The sequence below is a fragment of the Macrosteles quadrilineatus genome, unplaced genomic scaffold (genome assembly GCF_028750875.1).
Source record: "Macrosteles quadrilineatus isolate MER2022 unplaced genomic scaffold, UCM_ALF_1.0 Scaffold_6__1_contigs__length_79288215, whole genome shotgun sequence".
Classification (NCBI taxonomy): domain Eukaryota; kingdom Metazoa; phylum Arthropoda; class Insecta; order Hemiptera; family Cicadellidae; genus Macrosteles; species Macrosteles quadrilineatus.
In genome coordinates, this window is record NW_026542599.1 from 59173797 (window position 1) to 59201729 (window position 27933).

At 32.5% G+C, this 27933-nt stretch overlaps 1 protein-coding gene across 1 annotated transcript; it reads left to right on the forward strand.

Annotated features, from left to right (window-relative positions):
• Positions 1 to 202: 202 nt before the first annotated feature.
• LOC128997048 (neuroligin-4, Y-linked-like) lies at positions 203 to 27933 on the forward strand. Its single transcript, XM_054422628.1, has 8 exons — positions 203 to 835; positions 15103 to 15709; positions 17406 to 17561; positions 20169 to 20369; positions 21803 to 22536; positions 23202 to 23353; positions 25458 to 25576; positions 26916 to 27933. Exons 2-8 carry the CDS (start codon positions 15253 to 15255, stop codon positions 27821 to 27823), a joined length of 2727 nt encoding a protein of 908 aa, XP_054278603.1. The 5' UTR covers positions 203 to 835; positions 15103 to 15252; the 3' UTR covers positions 27824 to 27933.

Here is a 27933-nt window from a genome sequence, read left to right on the forward strand (position 1 = left end):
TTCACACAGAAACAATAATTGACGCTTCCCTAAGAAGACAATCCAAAATACTACACAACGACACTTGTGACGCCAAAATTTCGTAAGTGCTACTACAACGTCGTATATATTGATTATTTAAGGGCCGTGGCGCCTGGGCGTGCGCGTTACGCGCCCTAGCGGCAGTTAACCGTACCATCGTCAGTAGCGGAGTAGACTTCTACCCTTGCAAAGGTACCTGTCAAAACCCAACCCTGCATGACCCTGTCTGCTGACAGTTTCCTTATGGTGTCGGAAATTAGAGAGTGATTTTAATTTTATTTTATAAATATAGTTTTACTCATCATCAGTGATTTAAAATTAGTTTCTTTGTGTGATGTTAAAAATATTATTACTTTGATCAGTTGGAATCTTGGACTTTTTTACCAGGTAGTGATTCTTTTTGGATATAGTACTCAAAACATTATAAATGTTTAGGTGTAAAATATTGTGATTTTTACAGTGCAATTTTATTACATTATATCTAAAGAAACATTTTTTTAATATAATTTTTAAGAATGACTGTGTACAAATGTTTACTCAGTGACAAATATTACAACTTACTACCTACTACAACCTACTATGGTGTGCCCATGGATGGTTTTGGCAGTGCTACGTCCCAGCTCCGCTCTGACGCATGATTTGTCTCCGGAAAGCAATTTTGCCAGCGACAAATCACCCAGAAGTTAATTGCTTTTTATTTTGTCGATCGGGCGCTTCCAATCTGACAGGATTTTGGGATTAAGTGGCTAAATTGTGTGTGTTTGTGGCAATGGATATCAAGGGGGTGAAAGGATTAAGCGGATTTAAGTGAAAGGTAAGATTGTTTGTTATTGTGTCAAAAGGTTAATCAATTATTCTCTGCTATGCAGTGCTTGGAATTAGTTTAAAAAAGGAATATTAAGTTATAATTCATAGGGATACGTAATTGACTTAATTAACTATTGTAAATACAAATGATTTTATGACTAGCCTACATATAATATTTATAATAATCTCAATATTTTATAAAGCAATTTCATTTAATAAATATGCAAACTATAGTTATATGGTTATATGTTTACTGCATTTCAATCTTAGATTTTATTTTAACTGTATTCGTCATGTTAGTCATTAAGACGTATTACAGCTTAGGCAAAAACATTTCCCATTTGAATTTGTACACTGCTAAGTAAAAATAAGTAAAGTAAAGCTGTCTCTTAACCTGTCTTCCTGAAAAATATTTAACTTATAAAAAACCCTGCGCCGTAATGATTGGCATAAAATTGACGTATGTAATGGATGAGACGTGTTTGGGAATACTTTGTCAGATATGAATAAACTGTAGTCAATGCAATCAAAAACCATGTAAAGCGAAAAGCCTTTGGAAGATGACTTTAAAACAATATTGAAAGATTAATATAAACTGTCAAATTTACGTTTGATGAAAGATACAAAGTATTTTCCTATTTTAATGGGTAAGCTATATGATAATTTCCAGAATGTACTAGTCTTTAATCGGCAACTGTAAAACTAATTTAACCATACAAAACTATTTTAAGCAAAACTATTATTGTTTTGACTAGTTTCATCCGATAATTTATTATTTTATTATTTTCATTATTTTATTATTTCACAAGGATTTCCAAAATACAAACCATTGTGATGAGGCACTTTACTTCAATAACAGTTTTATGCATGCATAAACGGGTTCATGCTTTTGTTTTATGAAGCTAATACTAGATACCGAAGAAATATTAAGATATATGTTAAAGAAATGAATATAACCGAAGGTTAGGTAAATTGTAAAATTTCATTTATGTTTCGGGGCGTGGCTAGTCTAAGGACAGAATAACAATATTTTAATGAGTAATTGGGATTAAAGTTTCAAGTTTAAATCACCTGTGGGAATATTTGTTGGTAAAAGTTGGTTTAAGGGAATTAAATGCGTGTTGTTTTAGTGTGTAGTAACCTTGAGTTATTTTATGTGTCTAATGATAACATGATGCCTAACGAAGGTCTCAAAAAATGTAAATTTATAAGATATTGGTGCAGTTCCTATTTTAAATTATATTTAAACCACTGTATACTGTTATTATTGAAGATTTTTTTTTACAATATAAGTATGCAAATCTCTGTCACTGATAGATGATAAGTATACATACTTGTTTATATTTAATGTGAATAAGTGAAACACAGATGAAGATGAAAAATTTTTTCATCAGTCCTTCAACCATCAGTAAATTTATGACTAGTTGAACAATTATGAATTATACACCATTCAGTTTGGAGCGAACACATAATTAGTATAACTCATTGAGCCGTCCTAGAACTATAATTTGTCAACGAAAATTGCCGAAGGTCTATACACTATACAGGGGAAGCACTCTCTCCGTCTAGAGGGTGAATTTTAAGGAAACATATAAAGACTTTTTTACTCATTTAGATCATATTAGATCTTTTATTTCCATTAGATATTCTTTGGAATACATTGGATATTTCAGGTTGCAATATGTAATGTATACAATAATAAAATGAACACAGTGCTCGCCCATCTTCACGTAAAATCATTGTAAGTCAATTTTCCTGTCAAATATTCATCAATTGAATAAAATGTCTTTGCAGGTAAGAACCTGGTTACAACAGTTTTTAAATTTGATAATGTGCATGCCCCTAATTGAAAGGGGTAGCTTATTAAATAACCTTATGGCTAGTTCAGATGGCTTTTTCATTGATTTACTTAGTCTAACACAAGGCAATTGTAATCCATATATTATTCTAGTGTTGTAAGAGTGCACGTCATTATTACGCATTTAAATCTGTTTGGTTAATAATGAATAGCAAGTTTTGCAGATTAATGGAAGAGTAAACAACTTAAATTAACAAACCATGATTCATAGTGAATTTTATAATGGACCCCTGCAATGATTCGGACAGCACGTTTTTATAGGATAAAACATTTGTTGATGCCGAGGAACGCCCCAGACGATCAAACCATAAGTAATTCTAGCATGAAATAATCCAAAATAGGCTACAATATACAATAACTATAACTATAACAATAACTAACTACATTTTGCGAGACGACACGATAGAGTCGTCTTAGCGCAAAAATGGCAAAATTCGATCTCATGCATACTTCCGATAAGTGCATACCCCCTCCTCCTTGGTCAGATCCCTCATAAGTTCTTCCTCTATTCAAAAATTTAATTGTTGGCATCCAGCCAGCCACTCGCCTTGTTAACATTTTCCTGGATGTCAAATTCAGCCAATTCTTTGATTTTGATTTTAGTGATCAATGCGGTGTCGTCTGCGTACATGAAAGTTCCAGATGGCATTAACTTCTGGATCATTGATTAACGCAAAAAAGAGTAGAGGCATAAACATATTGAAATCCATTTTTTAGATAACTTAAAAAAATAACAACTCCCTGCCTCTAACATTATAATAACTTGCCTTGTCTAACAAGTAAGTTTAGTTGTCGTTGACTATGTCAAAAGCCTTGCCGAGGTCGCAAAATGTGGCCTTTTATAAGCTCTCTCAACTCAAAACAGTCCAACATTTCCTAAACCAGATTTTTCAAGGCTGTATTTGTCGAAACACCCTTTCATCGACTTTGTCATACTAAAAGCTTGTCCAAAAACTAGAGATTTAAATGTTTTAATAAGTAATTTTATTCATTAAACCTTGTCGATTAATGTTTGACAACAATTTAAATATCGTGTTTGTGTCATGTTGTAACATAACCACTAAAGGCGTCTTCATTTAACTGTGCATAAACGCATTTTTGTAGTGGATGGGAAAATCTTGTAAAAACAGTATTTAATAGTTAAAACTAAATTAAAAAAGGATGCATGATATTGAATTTAAAAACAAAATATTATTGCATAAGACCAACAAAGCTATAACTATAAAGCAATTAAACCATATAAACACTATTTATTGTGATATACAATATACATAATATTGTTATTGATTATCGTTGATTTTAAAATTTTAAACCAATCAAACTAATGTACGATTATAATTGTTTACGAATTATTAACTGTTATAGAAATACTTAATTATGTTCTGATATATATTGATGGTTTGAAATACATTTAGAATAAATCGTTGATACATTAGTGAGAATATAATACAAGAGATTAAATAATTAATTACAATTAGTCTGATATAAACAGAAAGGTTAAATAAATAACATAAAACCCAATGTATTGCCCTTTGGGATGATTTTATTGTAGCTAACAGAGTGCATTATAATATGACGGGTTTTAATGTAATAGCTTTATTAATTAAATGATTAACCAGGGTTTTATCCATTAAAGCTCTTTGTACAAATCAGGAATGATTCAGTTATGGAATTAAATCAAGTATTTGAAATAACAACTAAACTTATGCTATTTGCTGTTTGTTTAGTTCAGCATTTTATGGAAAAACTAACGTCAAACACACGGTAGATAAGTTAGAATCCTAAACACACGCCAAAGAGCCACACAGATGGGAATGCCCCAGGTAATACAACCTAAATAGCCTTTGAGACTCGGGACTTTTATCTTGCCTTTATTTGCCTTCATTTCCCACTTTTCTCCTGCTGGTATTTTCATCTCCAAAGACGCTTAAAAATAGTTTAAACTTAGATTATTAGTTTAGAAAATATCATATTGCACAGTGTCAGGCATAGGAATATTTAATACAAAGTAATATTTAATGCATAGAAATATTTAATACATATAAATATTTAATACATAGTAATATTATCATTTAATACTTTACGTAAAAACAGACTAAACAACTTATAAACAGTCGATGATAATAAATATGGACACATAAACATTTTAACGGCAGTTTGTTAAAAAGAAAATAGGATCCAACATTTTAAAGCCAACACTAACTTAAATCAGTTGTCTATAACATCCAAACAGAGAAGACACTGGGCTCGGCTGTCCGGAAGAATCGATATTAATAATTTGATGTGAAAGACTGATTTGGTTTGTAATTCTAGGACTTAATAATAACTGTCCCAGTTTCATAAACGTCAAGTCAACCAAGAAAAAAAAATAACAAATACAATATTGAGGTACATTTAAAAATACACCTTCTAGACATATTTTTTCAACAAAATACGAACCTTGGCACTATTTAATAAATTTTTACGTATATTTTTCACTTTATTTACAATGCAGTAAGTTTGTTTGGAAAATAAATGTTTCAATGGCAATGTATTTCGACCAGTGACAACAGTCATCATTACCTCCATTTGAAAAATGTATACGTTTTATTTACCAACCCTGAATATTCCATTTATGTTTTAAAATTATTGTATATTTAAAATATTACAAATTCGTAAATACAGCAATATAAATAAAAGACCACCACTGCAGCACACTTACAGACTAAGTAAATGTTCATTCAATTAAAATCGTACGTATATTCTATTTAAATAATATTGGAGTTAAAGAACACAAATGTTTGCTGCGTAGGGAAAGGAAAAAAGTATTTTTGATCAAATTATAACAGTAAAGGATAATATAAACTAATTTGCCAAACTTGATGAAAATCGGCTAAATAGGCTTTACCCACAACTGTTAACTTTTATAGAATAACATGGGAATCGTTGCTTACAACAATAATTCAATACACAAAACCCAGCTACAAGTGAAACTGGACATCTTCGTGTTAAAGAGGAAAATACGAAAAACCCGTTTTTGGAAAGTGTTATACCCCGTTTCAACAATCTAATCCATATAATTCGCGAACTCATTCTAGCCCTATTCTATATATTTGTACACATTCATATAAAATTTGATCGTCATCTTACAAAAATTGCTTAAATTATCGTGTTTACGGACACACATATAAATTAATTTTATTTTTTTTTTTGAACTCTAGGGACAACAAAATTAACAAGTAAATTGGTCCGGGAGCTGGGTCTTACTTTGCAGTCAATAGCAACCCCCCCCCTTTCGGGAAATTCACTAAAATTTTCGGAAACGAGGGTTTAAGACCAATAACTGTAAAATAAAAAAAATATCGATGATGTTTTATAACAAATATTTTGTTTTAGTATAAAATACACGATAACTTGTAACACATCTGCCTAACAAGCGTTTCTCGTATGGATTTTTTTTTATAAGCGTGAATTAATAACCAACATGTTGGCTACGTGTAAATTTGTTGTTGTAAATTGGTTAAGTACGAGAAATACAAGTTCCAATTTTCTAAATTCCGCACATGCAAGCCATCAGGTCAATAAAAAGTCACTAACTTTTCTTACATAATCAGTTTGTCTCCTTATCACAATTCACTTTACAAATATTATGTGTTACAAATGTTATTACAAATGTCCGTGAAATATTTAATCAGCAAACAAATCATTTACAGCGACTTGTGGAAACTAACCTTTCTTGGGGTGTATTTCAGAAGTTATTTTTGAGTGAAAAGGAGTCAATTGAAGTGTTGTCTCTGCTAAAGAGACATTATTTTACCCCTTTTGACCCCAGACTCTCCCCCCTCACAGGAGGAATCATCGATTCTCTCCTGACAGAATCCGTCACAGCTGTCCTTGTCTCCATCTTGTACGTCTGTACTTTGTCATGTATCACATCAACACCTATCTGCCATCCGTGTTTAGTCTCCTTTGTAATATAAACTTATGGGAGCTGACTATTTTAAAATTAGTAATATTTAAAATAGTGTTTGAACAATCGTCTTATGTTCTGAACAGGAACAATCTTTTTGAAGTTCCAATGTTTAGAATGCTCAGGATAACCATACATTAGTATCCTTTCGTTTACAGAGTTAATTTTAAAATATTTTGCACAAACTCCTAACCTAATTGAACCCTAGTACCCAGGATTCAGGGTCCAGGAGATAGTCGGTAGCGTCACGGACTTCGGGCCAAAGGCACCGATATCGTGGGTTCAGATCCTGGCCACTGCCGCAAACATTTTATCAGTACAGTTCTCCTTCGCTAGGTACGGGTTCACCCCTTGCTTTGCTGGATTAAGCAGTTACTCTATGTGGACGGGCAAATGCAAGGGTTAAAGAGGCCATAAACCTCTAAAAAACTCAATTAACAAAGAAAGGAAATATATGTGTGCTGGCAGAGTACCCGTCCATAGTACGGGGCTAGCAAATAAGTATAAAATGCTTATTGCAGTTATACTCAAGCTTTGCGTTTGCAATGGGAGAGGACACAGTTTGATAACATTTGGTTCTGTAAATTTACGGTATGATGTATTGTAATACATCTACCATTGCCATAATGTTCTACCACTGCTCCTAAACATCAGGAAAAAACGATCAAACACTCGCACAATATAAAAAAATATTAATATAATTAAAAACATAACTGTAAACAATTTTACTTCGACAGTTCTCATTATGTATCACAGCTCTTTGTTGCTACTGAGATCAAATTAGCTGTTGCCAAAAATACAAAAAAGACTAACAGTGCTGCACACTGCGTTGGGAAACCTTATAACGTTTTAATGCTATTGCATATCATATAACCAACTTGATTAGTAGACAAAGCTGACTAAAATATTTAATCCCTTTTAATTATAAATACTTATGAGGTTAACATGGGGAGCTACTCAGCCACTGGGGTGGAGCCCGAAAGGATTTTTTATATAAGAATAGGCCCATACGTCAATCGGGAATGTGATGTATCATCATGTCAAATTTAAGCCCAATCCATCTAGTAGTACTTGATTGAACTTCAAACAAACAAACACACAAACTTTCACATTTATAATAGATTACTTACATAACTGTTGACGTTTTCGAGATTTTTAAATAAATCTATAAGTTTACTTTTTAATGTTTTATGGGAAAATTTACATTTTTCGAACAATCCGCAGATATCCAAACAATTTAGTTAATAATCAAACGGTTTTAATAGTTGTTTTGACTGAATGTTAAGAGCCTACAGACTTTTTGTTATTACAGTACCTGCGACGGTTACTTAAATGGAAGTATCTGAAACCCTTGCAAAACCTTCTCAAAACTATAAAAAAACAATTTATCTTCAACCGAGTTAAAAAAACTATCAATTGATCCAACGGAATGTCCATAATAGATCCAATGGCCAATACTTTTGATGTTTATCAGAATTACCAAGGTCAGAAAAATAAATAAAATATCGTATTTGGGTGTGGATATTTTGGGTTGGTTCTTCAATGTTTTGATATTTATCAAATTACCAATTGTTACCAATGTACATTGTTAGATAATTTACTTATTTATAAAGTTGTTGTCAGAACAAAGGTCTCTCTATTGCCTTTATATACAGGTTGAATAAACAGTCAAGGCCCCATCTAATATGTTTTTAAGTAAATATACAGAGACATAATTTTCGTGGTCGTGTAAACCTAGCAGGAAATTTTATTTTATAATTTTGCTAATTTTTAGTATCCCCCAAAAATAGGGGATTTTTGTGGCAACTCAAATTTTTTTAATGAAGACCTTCAAGTGACACCTATAATTTTAAATTGTTTACAAAAGCTTAGTAAATGATGAAAGCCAGAGCACGCTATCTCTTCTCTATCCAAAATGGTAGCCAATATTACAATTACATAGTTTTTTTCTTATCTTTTTAATGTGTACTCTTCAATACATTTGATGGCCTACCTTTTTTAGACAGAGAACAGATAGCGATCTTTAGTTTTCGCCATTGTTTAAGTTTTTGTAAACACTTCAAAATGACATCTTACTTGAAGGGGGTTAAATAAAAAAATATTTATATACCCAACAAATCCCCCCTTTTGGGGGATACTCAAAATAAAAAAATAAAATAAAATGAACTCAATGATTAGTATGCACAACCACCAAATTTCATAATAATGAATAATGCTGCTTGAATAATGCTATGCTGTATATTTACATAAAAAAATATTAGATGCGGGGATCTTGATTTTTTATTCACCCTGTATAGTATTTATGCGTTGAAGTTGGGATGTAAATTGGTGTTTCCACTATACCGATGTTTATGTACTTTATACGATGTGTAATATTAAAGCTTCTTAATCTTTTTCCGTTATAAACTCAATCACTATAAAATAACGTTAAAGTTAAACTAAATACAATATTTATTAAAGTGTGTTGACAAAATCTTAATGTGAACTTCCAAAGAATTGTAATGAAGCAAAATAGTAGATAGAAATATATAAATAACTAGCAGTTTACCCGCCCTTTGTACGGGGTTGGAGTATAGTTATTAAATGCTAATTGCAGTTATACTCGTGCTTTGCGTTTGCATTGGGAAAGGACACGGTTTACGAAATATTGGATCTTTTAATAGTATAGCGCATCTACCATAGCTTTTTAAAAGCAAAAAAGTTACTTTATAATTAACCAACCTTATAACAACCTTATAAACCTTATAACCTTTTAATGCTATTTAATAAACTAGAACCAACTTGTGTAGTTGAAGCAGCTGATAAAAATTATTTTATTCCTTGTATGAATACACATAAGGTTAACATGGGAAACTCCAGAGCCACTGGGGCAGACCCTGAAAGGATTTTTGAGATAAAAATGCGTCTATATGTTATCGGGAATGTAAGCTATTATCACACCAAATTTCAGCCCAATCCGACCAGTATATTTCGCGTTTAATTGTCACAAACATCCATACATCCAAACTTTCTCCCTTATAATATTATAGTATGAAATATTAGTGGGATAATTTAACAAAAGTCACAATTTGTTTTGATAGCAAAGCAGTTTGAAATAATAGGCTTATACAAACCACAAAACATATACAATAATGGTTTTTTATCAATACACCCTAACTTTTGAATCCCTTTTCTAGAACGTTTAAACCAAATAATCATAAAAATTGAACTATCTATACAAAAATATACTTGAGGCTGTTCAAGCGAACACAATAAAGTTCATATTGAAGAACATTTAACCAGCATTTAGGCTAATCCAAAAAGCTCCGATATAGACTACTCTTTAAATGTAAATGATACTGCAAATGCAGTAATTTCTTGAACTGCCACTTTCATTTGAGGTGATTTTTTAAATTAAAGTAATTAAACCCTTAATACTCTGTAATTGTTAAAACAAATAGCAAATTTTAGGATTATTAACAATATAAATTAATTAAAATAAATCAGCATTGTTACATTAGGTACCTCTTGTTGTGAATGTAAAAATCTTTATGACAAATTTAACATTCAATTTACAGGGTGTTTTTTTTTTTTTTTTTTTTTTTTTTTTTTACTTGCATCTTTATTTATGTAAAAACCACAATAGATAGAAATATGCAGTTTGCGGGATTCATCTATTGACGTAGGGGGCCCAATTATTTTGAATTCAACGTTACATTCACATTCCCCCCTCTCCACCATGCCCCAACTTATTTTTTATAGCAAGGTACCCCTTGTGACATATCAAATGAAAGAGCACGAAAAAAAATGTTTTGTAAAAAAATTGAAAATCAGCTCATGAACTTGTGAGATAATCCCCCGTTTTCCCCCTGCCCATTACTTGTTTTTAAATAGCAAGGTACCCCTTGTGACATATCAAAAGAAAGAGCACGAAAAAAATGTTTTGTAAAAAAATTTAAAATCAGCTCATGAATTTTGGAGATAGTCCCCCGCTTTCCCCCTACCCATACTTGTTTTTAAATAGCAAGGTACCCCTTGTGACATAACAAATGAAAGAGCATGAAAAAAAAATGTTTGGTGAAATTCATTTTTCATTTGATATGTCACAAGGGGTACATTGCTATTATAAAAAAAGTTATCGGTAGTGGGAAAGGGGGGGGGGGTTATGTCACAAATTCAAGAGCCGATTTTCAATTTTTTTCTCCAAAATATTTTATTTTTTCATTCTCTTTCATTTGATATATCACAAGGGGTACCTTGCTATTGACAAACAAATAAGTGCCGAGCAGGGGGGGGGGATATCTTTCAAATTTATGAGCCATTTTTTTTTTTTCACTAAACATTTTATTTTTTCATGCTCTTTCATTTCAAATATCACGAGGGGTACCTCGCTATTTAAAAAAAAAGTTTTGGGCAGGGGGGGAAGGGGGGAATGTGAATGTAACGTTTAATTCAAAACAATTGGGCCCCCTACGTCAATAGATGATTCCCGCAAACTGTATATTTCTATCTATTGCGGTTTTTACATAAATAAAGATGCAAGTAAAAAAAAAAAAAAAACACCCTGTATGTTTGCATTACATCGGTATATTTAAAATCACTAGGTATGTGGCCTCAGGTCCACAAATGTTCGGAGTGAACATAGTGTAACAAGTAATCTTATTTCTAAATGATTAATTCATAAGGGATTCATACAACTTTCAATGGTCAATGAAATACTTTATTTTTTTGAGAATCTAATTAATTTTAACAAGCAATCTTCTTGCGTCTTTCCATCTCCTTTTTTGTCCTGACGATTTACTGTTCTTGATTAAATAAAATCCATATAATTATATCTCCTTTACTTCTTCCTCCGGACTTCTTTTTTTGCTATAACTTGTCGTTTAATGATTTTCGTCATATGTAAGTGGATAATTGGTAAAATTGCATGTTTCTTATATAATATTTAGACAAAGGTTAATTTTATAATTACTAATTAATTACAAACAGACATTGTTTGTTTTGAGCTGCCATTGATATCATATAAATATTACTTTATTGCAAAAAAAAATATTAAATTTAGCCGACATTGCTTGACTCAACCGTTTCCAAATAAGACAACTAGCATAACCAACTTAGAACTTAACAATGAAGTGAGGAGTCTATGATAAAAATGTTGTAAATAACTAAAGTCGATGACAAATCACGTTTGTATCATGTTTGTATTTGCATAGGAGGATTTAAATTAAAGTAGATATGAATTTTGCCAATTAGGTCGAATGTTGACTGGTTTACAAACGCAGGCTAAGATTCTCTGTTTACTTTTATATAGCCCATTGGTAACCATCATGGAAACCCGTATGCCTAATACTCCCTACACTTACTATTTTAAGCTATATTTAAATCGGACATACGTTATAAAATTAGGATTTGCTTATTACAAAGTTTTCACTGTTTTCTTTTTAAATAACCTTGGTTTGGTTAAGATACGTAAAGCCATAACTGAGTAACGAGATTACAAAATTCGTATAAGCCTCTATTCCAAAGAAATGACTAGACAATCTGTTATGTTCGTGCATAGCAGGCCCACAAGTTTTAAACATTTGTTCATGATGATTATTGATTGATCTTTAATGCGTATAAGTACATGTAGCTAATGTTAAAGAAGTGTTAAATAAATTAAAACCTCGTTGAAGATTGGCATGGCTCCCAAATTCATGTTTTGTGTGGTTTGAAGATGTTAAATAATTTGTTAGATGATATTTTAAATAACCTAATACTGTGCAAAGGAGCATAGTTGTGGCTGGAAACTCCTCAGATCTACAATTTCATTTAGACGGTACAAACATTTCTGAGTGAAAACAAAAGTGTAGATATATATGCAGCCAAATGATATTGTGAATAAGATTAAATGTGTCATTTAATCAGTTTCAGTACTTTTTCACTCCCTAACTTATTTTAAGTGAGGTGCCTAACTAATTTTTACAAAAAATACAGCATTCGATTCTCAAACCATAAACACTCCAATCATCCTTTAAACATGATCTAAAACCGTTTATTTCTAACAATAACCTCTTATACTTCATTCATATTCTGGGGGGATTTAAAGTGGTTCAAGGGCTGAAGTTCGCTCAGAATTGACATCAGGAGAGGCAAACAATAAGATGGAGTCAGCAAATGGAAATAAAGAGTCGAGGGACTCGGAGCCTCTGAAGCGGCGCTTTCATTTGTAAAGGAATCACAGTTCGTATGTTTGTACAGTCCATTTACAAACTTTTCAATCCCGGCTTACTTTTGAATGCCCTACTTGAACATAGCTAACGGTTATAGAAAATAAGAATGACATGTTGAGTATGTAGGACTATAGATAATAATTTCTGAATAAAGTTTGTACAGTCCATTTACAAACGTTTCAATCCCGGCTTACTTTTGAATGCCCTACTTCAACATAGCTAACGGTTATAGAAAATAAGAATGACATGTTGAGTATGCAGGACTATAGATAATAATTTCTGAATAAAGTTTGTACAGTCCATTTACAAACTTTTCAATCCCGGCTTACTTTTGAATGCCCTACTTCAACATAGCTAACGTTTATAGAAAATAAGAATGACATGTTGAGTATGTAGGACTATAGATAATAATTGTAAGATAATAGTTGTGTTTACAAACCCAAATAATGTTCTCTATAATAAATTATTTTAAATATCAAAATCTTAAAATATCTGTGTGTGAAATTATCCCAATCCGTATATTAGAAACATGGTACGCTTTCTCTGGTACACAAAATACTAAATTTTATACTATATTTTTTTATATATTTTTTTATTATTGTAAGCAACACTACAATAATGGCAATTATATTTGTGAAAACGCCTCTGATGATAATCCCTATAAAAAAAAAAAATAAAAAAATGGTAATTACATTAATCAATTTTATTTGATTTTATTACGTTTGTATTATATACAACAATGTAATCAAAATAGTACTGCTGCAATTACATGTATCACTATTATGTCACACTTGTCTAATCAACACACAAGATGACTACACATCGCATTAAAGCTTGGTATAAATAATAGGAATTGTTCACATAAGTCAGTTTATACATGTAACTAATAAATCGTTTTAAACATAGGGTTGTCTCTATAAATGCACTTTGTTGTAATTTTAAAGATTTAAATGACTAGAAAACTTTTAAACAATGGTTTTATTCGTTTTGAACACGTTTTGATGTAAATGACATAATATAATTTCATAATTAATATTGATATTTATCATATTTTATTGAAGAACATTGGGATAAATGAAATTCCATGAAAACAACCCAGGAAGAGATTTCCTTTTCGTATGTTTTGTGCTTGTGGGCACTACTTATTGTAAATCAATATAATCAAAAAGTAGTTTGTGGATGTATCTACAGTTTTACCGCATTTGTTATAATGTGTACATGTACAAGACTAGAAAACAATGGAGGTTAGGCTAAGTTGGTTTTGCTAAAATTGTTGTATCTTCCGTAGGAGTGTGTTACTAGGTGTATGTCTATACACTTGTAATTTTTTTATTAAAATGATTTACAAAGAGTTGGTCTGAGAATGGCAAGAATGTACCAGAATCCAAAATAATAGCCATACTTCAAAATGAATGCCAATATTGCATGTGATATAATATTAAGTGGAAGTAAATGAAGGTATAGTGAATTGCGTTACGCAAGCATGCAAACTTCTCTGATAATATGTGCAGAATAAACATAAATTTGGCCGAACAGGAAGCACGAAAGTATTTCCATGTTCGTGTTTAGCGTAGGAACATGTCAAACAAAGTTTGTCGGATACATCGACTTTGTGAACAAGAGATACATTATTCCTGAGAAGCTTGCTCGGAGGTTCCCTTGAGGCTGCAAATGAGCTAACCTACTCTCCTTCTTTGTACCTTTGAAAGTTTTATATACAAACACGTCCTAAAGTATATTTGGTAGTAGACTATCGTCACCTAAGATAAAACATGAGACTGTTATAAGTAGACATTTGATAGGATATAGGGTGTAAATGACTATTCACCTGATTTATGGTCTTCATTATATGGTTTTTTTTTGGCTTAATGTTAAAATAACATTAAGTAAACAAGTTAACCTTCTTTGGAGAAATATTTTCGTCATTCTTAAGTTAGCAAGCAAACTTACGCACTAATGCTAAGTCTTTGCTGTCAACAAGGTTGTTGAAGCTCTAAACGTCTATGAAAAATCCAATGATGTTGGTTAACTGAAGGATAAAAACAGGTCTAAATTGTCTAGGGATATTTGTTAATATTTTTCTAAATGGCTGCAAATACTTTGAATGCATCCTTAAAATTTACGATCGTTTCTCCTGCATAGCTTAACTGTTTTATAAATATTCCATAATAGAATACCTGATAAATGAGTAAACTCAAGGATACGTTAAATATATATATTTAATGATTTTCATAATCATATTTCTAGACCACTGTTAATTTTCGTTGTTATTGCAGATACTTCTAAAGATGGCGGAAGAAGTAAAAAAGGCACAATGGAAAAGGCTTTTTCACCTCGGCAAACAATCGCCTGAAATCCCAAATACCTCCAACCTAAGAATAACCTCAAGATAAAACCAAGCAATCGGTGAAAATGTCTCTAAGATTATGGAAATAAAATGGCCATCAATAATGTTCCTTCATGCACCTGACTACCTCTTACTTGTTTTGTCTCTGTTGTTGATTCTAACGAAGAGTGAAAGTGGAAACACATTGACTAGAATAGTCCAAACACGCTACGGAAAGCTGCAGGGGATAGTGAAGCCTATGAACCCAGCGAAGCATTTGAAGCCTATAGAGGCGTTTCTAGGAGTGCCATACGCCACGCCTCCTATTGCGAGCAATAGATTCAGCCCTACTCGCACCCCATCACCTTGGGAGGGTGTTTTGGTTGCTGACAAGATGAGTCCAGTTTGTCCTCAACAACCTCCTGACATTACTAACGACACTGCAGCGCTGTTGAGAATGCCTGTGGGGAGACTGAGGTACCTGCGGAGGTTGCTGCCAGAATTGAGGAATCAGAGTGAAGACTGCCTCTACCTCAATATCTACGCTCCAGCGCAAGGTAAGGCTATTGCATTTGCTTTACATTTCATGAAATAGTTTTAAAAATCATGCATAGCTCTTCTTTGTACAGACAGATACATTTATAGGTCTAGCAAGAGGAAACCTAGGCAACTGCAGCATTCGTGTACTTCTGTGCAGCCTGCTTTACTTCAGAACCGATCGGAATTTAGATACCTGACAAGAAGCATACTCTTTGTTACAGTAAGGATGGCAAGAGTCCTCTCTTACTTTTGTTAATTCATATCGGTAAGGTTAATCCGACAGTATGTAATCAACTCAGACTGCCTCGTACCCGAATGTTCTATAAACATCTCTTACTAATAGTCTTAACATAAGTTCTCGAGGCAAGCTTCATCAATAACCTTATGGATTGAAGGAAAATCGAGGATTATATTGGTTTTTGTTACATTATCTAAGTTACGTATTAAATGTTTGGCTTAAAATTCTTCCCAACATAAATTTTATGTGTAATAAGTCAAGATAAAGCTATATCTCTATCAAAAAGATTGACTACAAAGCTAACGTAATTAAAAATAACACAATTAATAATACGTTAAATTGAAACTGTGCGAACGGCATATCTATTTCAGAACTAAAAGATTAAAGTCATATGTAAATAACAAAATTTATATGTTTCTTTTAGATGAATAAGGACTTCAAAACGTATCCATAAATTGCTTGAAACTATGTTAAGAAAATTCAATAGGTGTAATAATAACCTATTGCATTCCAACAGATTCATTCACTATTGTGTGTTTAAAATAGCATTTTGAATAAGCTTGAAGTCGCTTTGAATATGAGTTTTTCGATCACGGCCTTAAAATTGTGCATATAAAGAGTACTAAACAAAAACTGATAAACTGAAAAAATCTGTACTGGGGCACAACCTACTTGAGTAATTAAATAACTTATAATATATTAAATAAGATACTTGCATATTTAAATCATTTATCTCTATAGGATATGGGAGAAAACAATATAATATTAACTTTTTTATCTGTTACTTTAATATGTTGATTTAACACAATATCCATGGAGTAACATAGTCATCTAATATTTAAATAAATAAGGAATAGTACTTGCTTCTCATAAATTGAGTTTATGACTATCCAAACAATTGTTGAGACTTGGTCAACAATAAACAATAACCAAAATCAAATCAACTCAATGTGTTTTCATAGTCGTAACAACCACTGTCTGTTTAATGTTTAAATCTGGTGGGTATAAACTAATATTGGCTTTGCGTGTTTATTTATCATAGCTTCGCTTGATACACTTGAAACGCTCAGGCCTTATATGATGACAGGAAAATACATGATCTGAGAGACCTCTAACTTATTTAAAACAATTCGTTAGCTAGAGTACAAGGCACAAGGATAAGTCAGTTAGAAGACACAATAGTCAATTAGGATTGTCAATTGTAAGGCAATAAAGAATGAGGATCGTAAAATATTTTTATTTTTTAAACGTGGCTAGATTTTAATGCATGTTTTATGTATATTTTATCTAATAATAACAACTATAATTCTATGTCAATAAACAACTAATTTTTCTTTAAAGTAATAGCTTTGCCTTTTACTTTATTTTATTTTATGAAATTAATTACATTGTGTTCTCAGTTATCTTAGCTCTATAAATGCTTTTATTAATTATCTTCGAATTTTTAAGGTTGCCTATCCTTGTTTCCTGTACAGATGTGGCTGGAGGGAAGTTGACCAGACATCCTGTTCTGCTGTTTATTCATGGAGAGTCCTTTTCCTGGAACTCCGGAAATCCTTACGACGGAAGTGTGTTGGCCAGCTACGCAGACTTAGTTGTAGTAACTCTCAACTACAGGCTTGGCATTTTGGGTAAGAAATATAGTTTTTACCTTCTAGATAAACTTTAATATTGTAGTTGATTATATTTTGATAAATAATTTAAGAAATATATTGGAATTGGTGTCCATAATCACGTAATTTACGACATTCAAGATTATGCTTTAATCTATTCAATTAAAATTTATATAATTTGATTGAAGTATAATATATGTTTATTTATGCACGAAATAAAAGTAACAAATTGAGCTAATATTGATAAATATTTTACTGATTCAATTTAAAAGGTTTTAGAGTACCTGTAGTAAGTTTTAATAAATAAACACAATAATAAAACTCCATAAAAAAATGTTTGTAAGAGGATAGTTTTGGGTGAGTCTACTAATACAGGCCATTTACGTTTTAAATGAATTGAATACAAACTCCTTTTTGTAAAATAACTATAACAATATTAATGCATATTTCTCCGTTATCAATACATACATTTAAAAGTAAACAGATCAATTTAATTGAAATCCATTTATGAATTAGCGGATGTAATCATCTACAACCATTCATTAAAATGCTAGTGGTTAACGTGGCGTAGCTGAATAACAATCAATAAATACCATGATAAAACGTCACTATCATTTATATTATAATTTTAAATACTCATGGATTAATTCATTGACCTTAGTAATAAATAGGATATCAAAATTAAATTTGACTACATATACTCTCTATTCTATATAACAGTCATATAAATTCAGTGAACATGATCCTTTATGGGTGTTAGCACTGACTACCTACTACCTACCTGATTTTGGCAAATTTTAGATTAATGAATCTTATAACACACAATTAAGCTCATAAAAGAGCTCATAAAAAGAATCGTTATGAAACAAAATCCCATTACCTCCCAGCACTGCAGTAATGAAGACATTGTGTTAAAGTACACCTGGTGACGTTGAAGCTATTTATTTTGTATTTTTCTATGATTCGTGAAAATGTAAAAGTCATTACGGAAATACTTATTAATTTGTATGCAGATAGTTGCTCAAATAGTTTGCAATATCATCACCTTAGTGGATTTTGGTAATGAATGTTTTGTATTTAATTTGATTGTATCTTGGTAAATTTACAGTAAAACCTTTAAGTTTGTAAATTAATAATTTATTAATTTTGTAAATAAATATTTTTTTAATTCTGTTAATTTCATTTTTTCGTAATTTTGAGTTAATGGATATTTGGCTCCAAAGATACAGAACATAAAATGGCATATATTTTATCTAAATTAATGCATTACAAGTCGTAATTTAGATTTTAAATGTTGACTGAATATACTAATTTAAATAACTCGTTTAACATTGGAATCGAAGCAGATCTTATTTTAATACTTTATACAGAAGATATATATAAATAATAAAAAATCCAACACTAAGTCGCAAACCTTGTTAAGAGAATAATGTTGTTATAATTAGCTAGGCACAACAAATCCATCGAAAGTAGAGTTAATGAAATATCTGACACTTTTTAATGATAGATAGTTTACTCTTTGAAATAATAATATATAAGTAGAAATGTTAAAAAAAATAACCAAGGGCTCTACTTCTGGGTCTTGAAATGTATATATTATTATTTATTATAAAGCTTTGCCACGTAACTGGTAACAGCTATGTGTTTGGTTAAATGAGCTGAACAAGGCATGAACAGGGACGCACAAACACCACCATACATGTTTTAGGGATGTGTTGCAGTTTTCCAGCTCATAATGGTATAGAATTGTTTCGTTTTCGTAAATTTTAAAATTTGTGAATATTATCGGTTAAGTACCCAACTTTGGCAATTAAAAATACACTTTTTTGTATTAACTTAATCCATGACTATTATATTTTAACAACAGCCATAAATACTTATCCATATACATATATACCATATACTTATATGTCATATACTTACTTAATAGCCACATCAGCCAATATAAACCAGGTGCATCAGTGGTCCCGTTCTTAACTGACAAGCCACGCATTACTTTTGCAAGCCCAAGTGAAAAATTCCAGGAAAAACAAAGGAGACTAGAATCAAAATTGGTTATCATCAGTTTTTGGCAAAATTCTGTTATTAGTGGTGACTGTTGAAATTGTAATACTGAAATAGCCATTGTTACACAAATTCCAGGTGTATATTATGTAAAAAATCAAAATGGCTACAGTTAATATTTAGCCTCTTAAACAGTGCGCTTGTGTCAAAATTTTAATCCTGCAGTCTTTAGCCCTATGATGCAATATAAAAGAATCCATAGCTTACAAACTATCTTTTTTACCAGCTAAAAAAACAATGTTGAAATAAACTTAAACCATTTACGGTTTTTAACATATCCATTTACGGTCAATGGGTGGTTAGTTAGTAATTAAAACGGTCGTCAGAAATCAGAAATTTACATTGCAACAATTCTACTAATCATTCTTTTGGTGGCTAAACCCATGTTTTAAATGGTCGTTAAATTGATTTAATGACCATGAAAAACAGGGTTCCGTTGTAACATTTGAACAATATAACATTTTTAACACTGGTACACCTTATACCGTAACTTTTTCTTCATACATTTATCATTACACATACCAACAGTCTAAAATGTTTGAATAAGAAATATTTCCCCAGGTTTCCTGAACGCCAACGCCGCCCCTCATCTGAAGGCCCGGGTGGCCAACTACGGTCTGATGGACCAAGTCGCAGCTCTTCACTGGGTGCAGCAAAACATCGCTCTGTTCGGTGGTGACCCTGGAAGTGTAACACTTATGGGACATGGGACAGGAGCTGCATGCATACATCTGCTCATCATGTCTCCAACCGTCATGCCAGGTTTGAAATACTTTTGTATGAGGGTTTTTTTACAATTTATTATGTTATTTACTGTAATACACCACAATACACACTGAACAGGACACGACATTTTGGTAGTGACTGTACCACAGTGTTTATGAAAAGATTCACAAATGTTTCATGGTAACAACAAAAACATAATATAAACTCTTTTTGGGCCTAACTAGTATTTAATTTCTGCTAGTGGTTGTGTCACAGTATATTTAAGTGATTTAATTGCCAAAAGCCCAGTTTGGTGAACAAACACGGATCTTTCTTTGCGATTTTGAAACTTGATTTACACTAGCTAAACATAATTCTAATCATTGACATTAATTGACATAATTGTTCAAACATATTTTCCGTTAAGATTCTTTTAGCAAATCCTAATTTAATGATGCACTTGACAGGATAAGTGTGAACAAGTCTTATAATTTGAGTCTTATAAGTGAGGTTTTGCATAATTTGAAATTAAAGTCAAGCCTGGTATGTGCCTACTGGTAAGTGTTTAGACCAATACCTGATACAGATTATTATATGCATCATTCTCAAATACCATCTTAAAACAGTTTTCCAAGATCGAACTACATAATAATGTTACAATTTGAGAACCAACCGGTTATATTAAGCTATCTGGTAAATATTTTACAAACTTTAGAACCATGCTGCGTATCTATTTCCACCAGTAATGAACTAGTACTGTAACAATAATAACCCCCGCTAAAACAGTAGCTATGCAAACCTCATTTTTATAAGGTCCACTTAAAATGCTTGTAGCAAAACCAAAATAATGTTCTAATAAATTAGGTTAACAGCTTAGATACCAATAATATAAAACAAACAATCCAGTTTATACTGGCTAGACTTCTCACACCACTAGTGATTGGCCGACGCAAACAGCTTGAACTTTAACGCTAGTTAAACTACCTTAATTAGCACAGTTGCGGAAACTACAACATGGAATAGCCAATGGAAAATTGGCTGATTGGGAAAGTCGATAGCGTTTTAAAACCCTAAACACCTGTTGGTTCAAAACATGAATTTTACTTCTGGGCTAATGATATAAGTAATGCCATAATAGGGCTGTTAGACGGGAATTGACATCATCAGATTTTTTGTTGAAAGTGAGAGTATAAAGGAATACGTGGAGATCATTGACTTAGTTGAAATGGAATGGCCTGAATTACGTAATATTACCACATAATGTGTTGATGTTATTAGTAAACGTCTGTAGTCTAAAGTCAAGGATATTTAGATGTATTTAGATAAAGCTACGTCACTAATATTCTTTATACCATTTACCCTTCCTCCTTACTTACACCCAATAACCACCCCACTAATTACCTCTTTTCCGGTCCAACAGCCCTGCTATGACACATATCTGATGTTATATATTTATCTGGGTAGTAATGCATTGATTTATTTCATGACAGGTCTTTTCCATCGGGCAGTTCTTCTCTCAGGATCGGCTCTTAGCTCCTGGGCGATCGTTGAGGACCCAGTGACGTCAGCTATGAAGCTGGCCAAACAAGTGAATTGTTCCGTTCCCGACGACCTATTCAAAGATCACGAGGAGATCGTAGACTGCCTCCGAGACGTTCCCCTAGAAGATCTAATGCGTAATGACGTTCCTGCCCCTGCTTACCTCAGCTCCTTCGGCCCCAGCGTAGACGGGGTAGTCATCAAGACTGACTTCCGAGAAGATCTTCTAACCCACTTCCTGCCAGACATGCAGGGTCTCAACGTCAATGTCAAGAGAAGTGGGGAGTTCATGGGCGCTAACAGATACGATTTGCTCTTCGGAGTCGTTACTAGTGAAGCCCTTTGGAGGTTTTCCTCCACTGACATTCAAAGTGGTTTTGATTTCGAAAGGCGGGATAAGATATTAAGGACTTACGTTAGGAACGCGTATATCTATCACCTTTCGGAGATATTTTTGACCATAGTGAACGAGTATACGGACTGGGAAAGAACAGTGGTTCACCCGATCAACACTAGAGACGCTACTGTCGGTGCGTTGAGTGACGCACAGTTCGTGGCTCCTGTGGTACAGACAGGGGATTTACTTAGTACTCCTTTGGCAAATGTGGACACTTCCAGTCAACTGAACACGAGGTCGTACTTCTACGTGTTTGATTATCAGACGAAGGATGGGGACTATCCTCAGGTAAATAATACAGTGGTTATAAAATTGTACATACAAATTATTACCTAACAGCATTATAATATCCTTTAAAAATGTACACAATTAATAGAATTTTAAAAATAAGAATTTATTTTATTCATAACGATTATTGTGGTTCAACAAAAACCGTGTAGGTGTGTGTTGTTCACATCCTTATCATTTGAGAAAAGAACATTTTTAGCAAAACATAGGACGTGTTTAGTTAAAAATATTTGAACGTATTATCTTAGAAATAAAGTCAATGGTATTATGTTCATTTTAATTTTTTTTTGGGTACGTAACATGGAAAATTTTTTTTTATATTTTTAAAATTATTTTATTATTGGATAAAGTCTCTGGTAACAGAAATGCCAATTGCATGGCTCTAAAATAAGTCGTAAAGTAAATTATTTAATGAATGAATTCATTTATTCTTCAACACGTGTGATGCTATTTGTATTTACTACTAATATAATTTTTATTTACTACTGTAATAATAATTCAAATTCATCATTCGACTATTTGTAAATTTACTTGACAATTGTGGATAAAAACATAACACAGATAAGACTTGCCTTAAGTACAACATTCACGATATTATACGTCAAGATATGAATGCTATTAGTGTAAGTGCTCTTAGAGCCATTACATTTGTGGTATTGTTGTAGAGGCTGGGTACAGTCCACGGGGACGAATTGACCTACTTCTTGGGAGCTCCTCTAGTTGATGGTTTCTCTCATTTCCTCAAAAACTACACCAAGTCTGAGATTGCGCTGTGTGAGTCCGTCATAACCTACCTCACCAACTTCATCAAAACAGGGTAAGAGATTGATAACTGTTAGTTTTTCACTTACCTTTACTAAATAACGATGAATATTTATCTTGTCATAAAAATTTGTTACATTGATTATGAAAATATTTTAAATTTATCAATCATAACCGAAATGGAAAAATCTAATTTTTTTTGACAAAGTCAAGCTGTAGAGTGCTTTGAAATCACAAAGAATTGCAGTACATACACGTGACATATACATGCACATCTCAAATCTATTATACCTCCTACAATGGGCTCTTAAATAAAAATAGTCGTGGATGTATATATAGGCCTAATAATCCTTCACTAGAGCCAAAAAAAAAACAGAAACATGTATTATGGATGCTACATTAAACACTTAAACTGTTGAGTGCGATGTATTGATGTTTTAAATAGAATAAGAATTAGTGGCCATAATTTATTAAAGACCATAATTTTTTAAGAACCTAAACTTAAACTAGTTGTAATTGTAGTCACAAAGACGTACACAATACTTAGTTTAAGAACCAAGCACTTTGTTTCCAAACGCACTACGTAATGATTTTCTATGATGCAAAATTGTTTACGATAACATTAAAAATTATATTTCAATCAAATAAATAACAATGCGGAATTAAATTGGTAAAAGCTATTCACTAAAACCTAATTTGCCATCATCTCAATGTAGGTCATAAATATATTCGATTATTATATTATTGGATACAAACAAAAGTTGGAATAAAGCTGTTACCACATGGCATTTAAAAACATTTTCAATGCACCTACAAATAAATTCCACTTGTTTTGAATTTAGCTATAATGCTTAATTGTAACTGTGTATTTTTATCTAAATCACTTTCGATCGAAAACGTCAACTTGAATCTCACAAAAAATAATCCCTTAAAAAACCTATAAAGCCACCAGAGAATTATTTACATTGAATACTTTTTGCGTTTTCATCGCTAAATCAATCGCCATTTGTCAATTGAGATTTTTATTAACCTCGTTATTGAATCACCAATTAAATGTCTAGTGTCTCTACCACGATGAGGGAATATTGGATGTCAGAGGGTGGCAGGGGGGTTTTAGAGGGGGGCGTAATTTCAGGGTGAAGGGGGAATCATCAGTGGAGAGTGTTCGATAACGAATTGTCAAGGCTGACATGTCAGAGGGCCAATTTCGAAACACTATACTGAATCCATACTGTCAGATGTGACGTTGTAACGTGATAAAATATTACTTATAATCAAAGTTCTAAAATAAAATTTAACAATAAACTATACATACTATTTTCTACGACATTTGGTGGTGTTTCAGATGGCTAGTTTGATAATCCAGAGATTTTATTTTATTTAACTTTGATAGTCCAGCTTGAAAATTGATTTAAAAGTAAAATGCGTTTAAGAAAATCGTTTATTGTACAGGTGTTAAAAACATTATTTTGATTTATAAACATAAGTAACAAAGCCTTTGTAAATAATAAGTTTGAATATATAAGCCAAAGGCTTAGCACGATAGGACTAAATCTAAAACAAATACATACAACAATTAATGCAATAAGTCTTTCAATCAAACATGCGAATTCGTCATACTTTTTACTAATATGGAACAAATTAATATTAGATGCGCAAATAAAAATAAAAATATACAAGTTCAAATTTATTATGAATAAAGTTTGTATATAGACTGTCTTACTTTAGATTGGCATTTGTTGTATTAAACTGTCTGAATAACGATTGAACTACGATGAAATCTTGTTTCAATATTACATTCTTTGAAAGACTTTCTTGAAGACATGATCCAATTTAAAAGTATTGTCCTGAATGCAACTCACGTTTACGTCAGTTACATTCTCCAAGCATATAATGGTATGTCCTGTATGAACTAAAAGTATGCCAGAGGCTAGTTTAAAGATGAAAATCAATATTCGCCTGGAATTTGTGGAAGTAAAGAAGGTATAAATTAATACAACTTAATTGAAATCTATCAAAGAGTTAGAGAACATATTGAATAATTAATTATTTTTTAAATTTGTATAGCGTGTATATTCAGAGTTGAAAACAAATGTTCATTATGTGTGGACAGTTCTTGCTACAGTTAATGCACATTACAGACGGTTTTATGGTTTCAGGAATCCAAACGATAAGGACAAACAGGATGCCTCCCTTCCTATTTCTAAGGAGAGGAACAGATTCAGATCCATTGTATGGGAGGAGTATGACCCAGTTCACCAGAAGTATCTGGAAATAGGTCAGTATTTACATGTTTATGAATACCTTACCGTGGTTTAGAGGAAAGGCAAGAATCTTTTTTAATGAGTGTATGCATTAAAGTATGCAATGCATCTTCAATGATGTGGATCATTATTATTAACCACTCCGTCCGGAACTTGTATATCTTGTTACTGATGTATTTTTCCATCTTTTTTATATAATTTAATCTCAAATTTCACAAGTTGTTCGATTATTTACCAGCTTTTTTTAATAAATGATAGAAAATACTCCTGCAGCCTAGTATTGTTCTACAATGTTTGTTTTATAACACTATTAAGTGTTTACCTTTGGCGATGCAGCCAAATATTCAATATTATTTTCTAAGTTTTGCATTATGAGATTTATTTTCGTATCATTATTCTGTTCTTGATCTGTATAGCAAATTTGCTAGGTTTAAAAAAAAAAAATCAAACCAATTAGTTTTTTTGTTAATATGTTGAATATAAATACTATTAATTTACTTGCGTTATTGACTTTTTTATTTTAAATGTAGGACAATCTTTTTATTTTAAATTTTTCATAATGGTGAAACCCAAACCATGATATGTTCGTCTTTAAGCCTTAATTAATTAACTAACCATCATAATTTACAATACTTAGAGCATTTTCTTGTCTTGCAACACGTATAGATTTATAGCAGAGTAAACAAATTATAATAATACTTATTTGATAATTTATTTATACAGTGTACATATTACAGTTTGTTTGACGTTTTTATTTTGTAAGTTCAACAGATATTGAGGGTGTGTATGACAATAAAAAACACTATAAATATAATTATTAATTGTATGTCTAAGATTTAGAATTTTTTACCAACAACATACTATGTAGACAGTTGTCCTTGGTATGCACCATTACATAATATCAGTTAGATTCCTCCTATCATACTAATAATAATAACTAGCTGTTACCACGGGCTTCACTCCGTTTGACTTCATAAGTATTAATAACATTACTGATTGGTTGGATTGGTTAGGTTAGGCTGATATAAACAAATCTGAATACAGTATTGCAAAAAAATAAGTACAGCTGATGTATTTTAACATTAGGTATATGGAAAGTTCCCTTTAGAAAGGAATTACGACCTTAAAGGACAATTATTTATGAAGTAATAGATAGTTTTGCGCAAGATTTCTCGTCATGACGAACATTTTAAATGGTTTATGGGAGTGTGATTTGTAGTTTTCTCAAAAGTTTATGGGTACTTTTGGCTTTATATATAGATTATCATATTAATAAATAAATACAGTATATCATTTTCTGATATTTATCTTATCATCGCAGAATTGTAATGATTTCCATTTACCATTTCCCAGGCCTCAAGCCCCGCGTGAAGAACCACTACAGGGCCCACCAGCTGTCAGTATGGCTGAGGTTGATCCCCGAGCTCCATCGTGCAGGAATGGAGGACGCCGCAGCTCGCCACAATCTCTTCCGCAACCACGGTGACTCCAGCCTGTACGACGGCGCAGTTCGGCCCGACCCTCTCTCGCGCACCGACGACCTCCGCCGTCGAGGGTCCCTGAACGGAACCGTGGCCGAGGTCGTCCTACCTATCACAACAATGGAAACCATGGTAACCACCTGTGTCAGTGTGATCGGCAATCAAGGCTACGTCAATCCTCACGTATCTAACACCACAGACACTCTAGCTAGTCTAGAAGCAGCTGGTTACGCAGCGTACAGCACAGCTCTCAGTGTCACCATAGCTATCGGCTGCTCACTTCTTGTCCTGAACATCCTCATATTCGCTGGAGTGTATTATCAACGGGACAAAACGAGATTGGAGATTAAGAATCTTCAACAGCAAAGGAACTATGAGAGTGGAACTGTAAAGGGTCATTATCACAAGCATAGATCGTCTGCGAGTGTGATCGTCGATGTGGCAAGAGAAGCTTCTAGCGAATCTTTGTCCTCTCCGATGCATCACCATCATCCTGTAGCAACTCTTCCGAGACCGCACCCCCATCCTAGGATACCTACGATGGCGACGCTTCCGAGGAATATCAGTCTTCTGAGGACTCCGGAACCTCCCATGGTCACTTCTCCTCCTAACGGATCAGTCACGATGCACATGTCACTCCCAAGGCCACCACCTCCTCCCAAGTGCAAGTCGCCTCCCGAGATGACTCCCATGGGCAACCACGTGTCTCCTACATCAAACAATCCCCCTAAAAGTGCTTTAAAGGTGCCAGCTGCCGCCATGAACGAGATGAGGGTATGATACGTAAGACAGACTGATGTTAGAGGACGTTCTGTGCTGGTACTTTTTTCTTGTGTATAAAGACTTTCGAGCATGTAAATAGTTTATGGTTTGTAGGTTCTTGTTTTTTT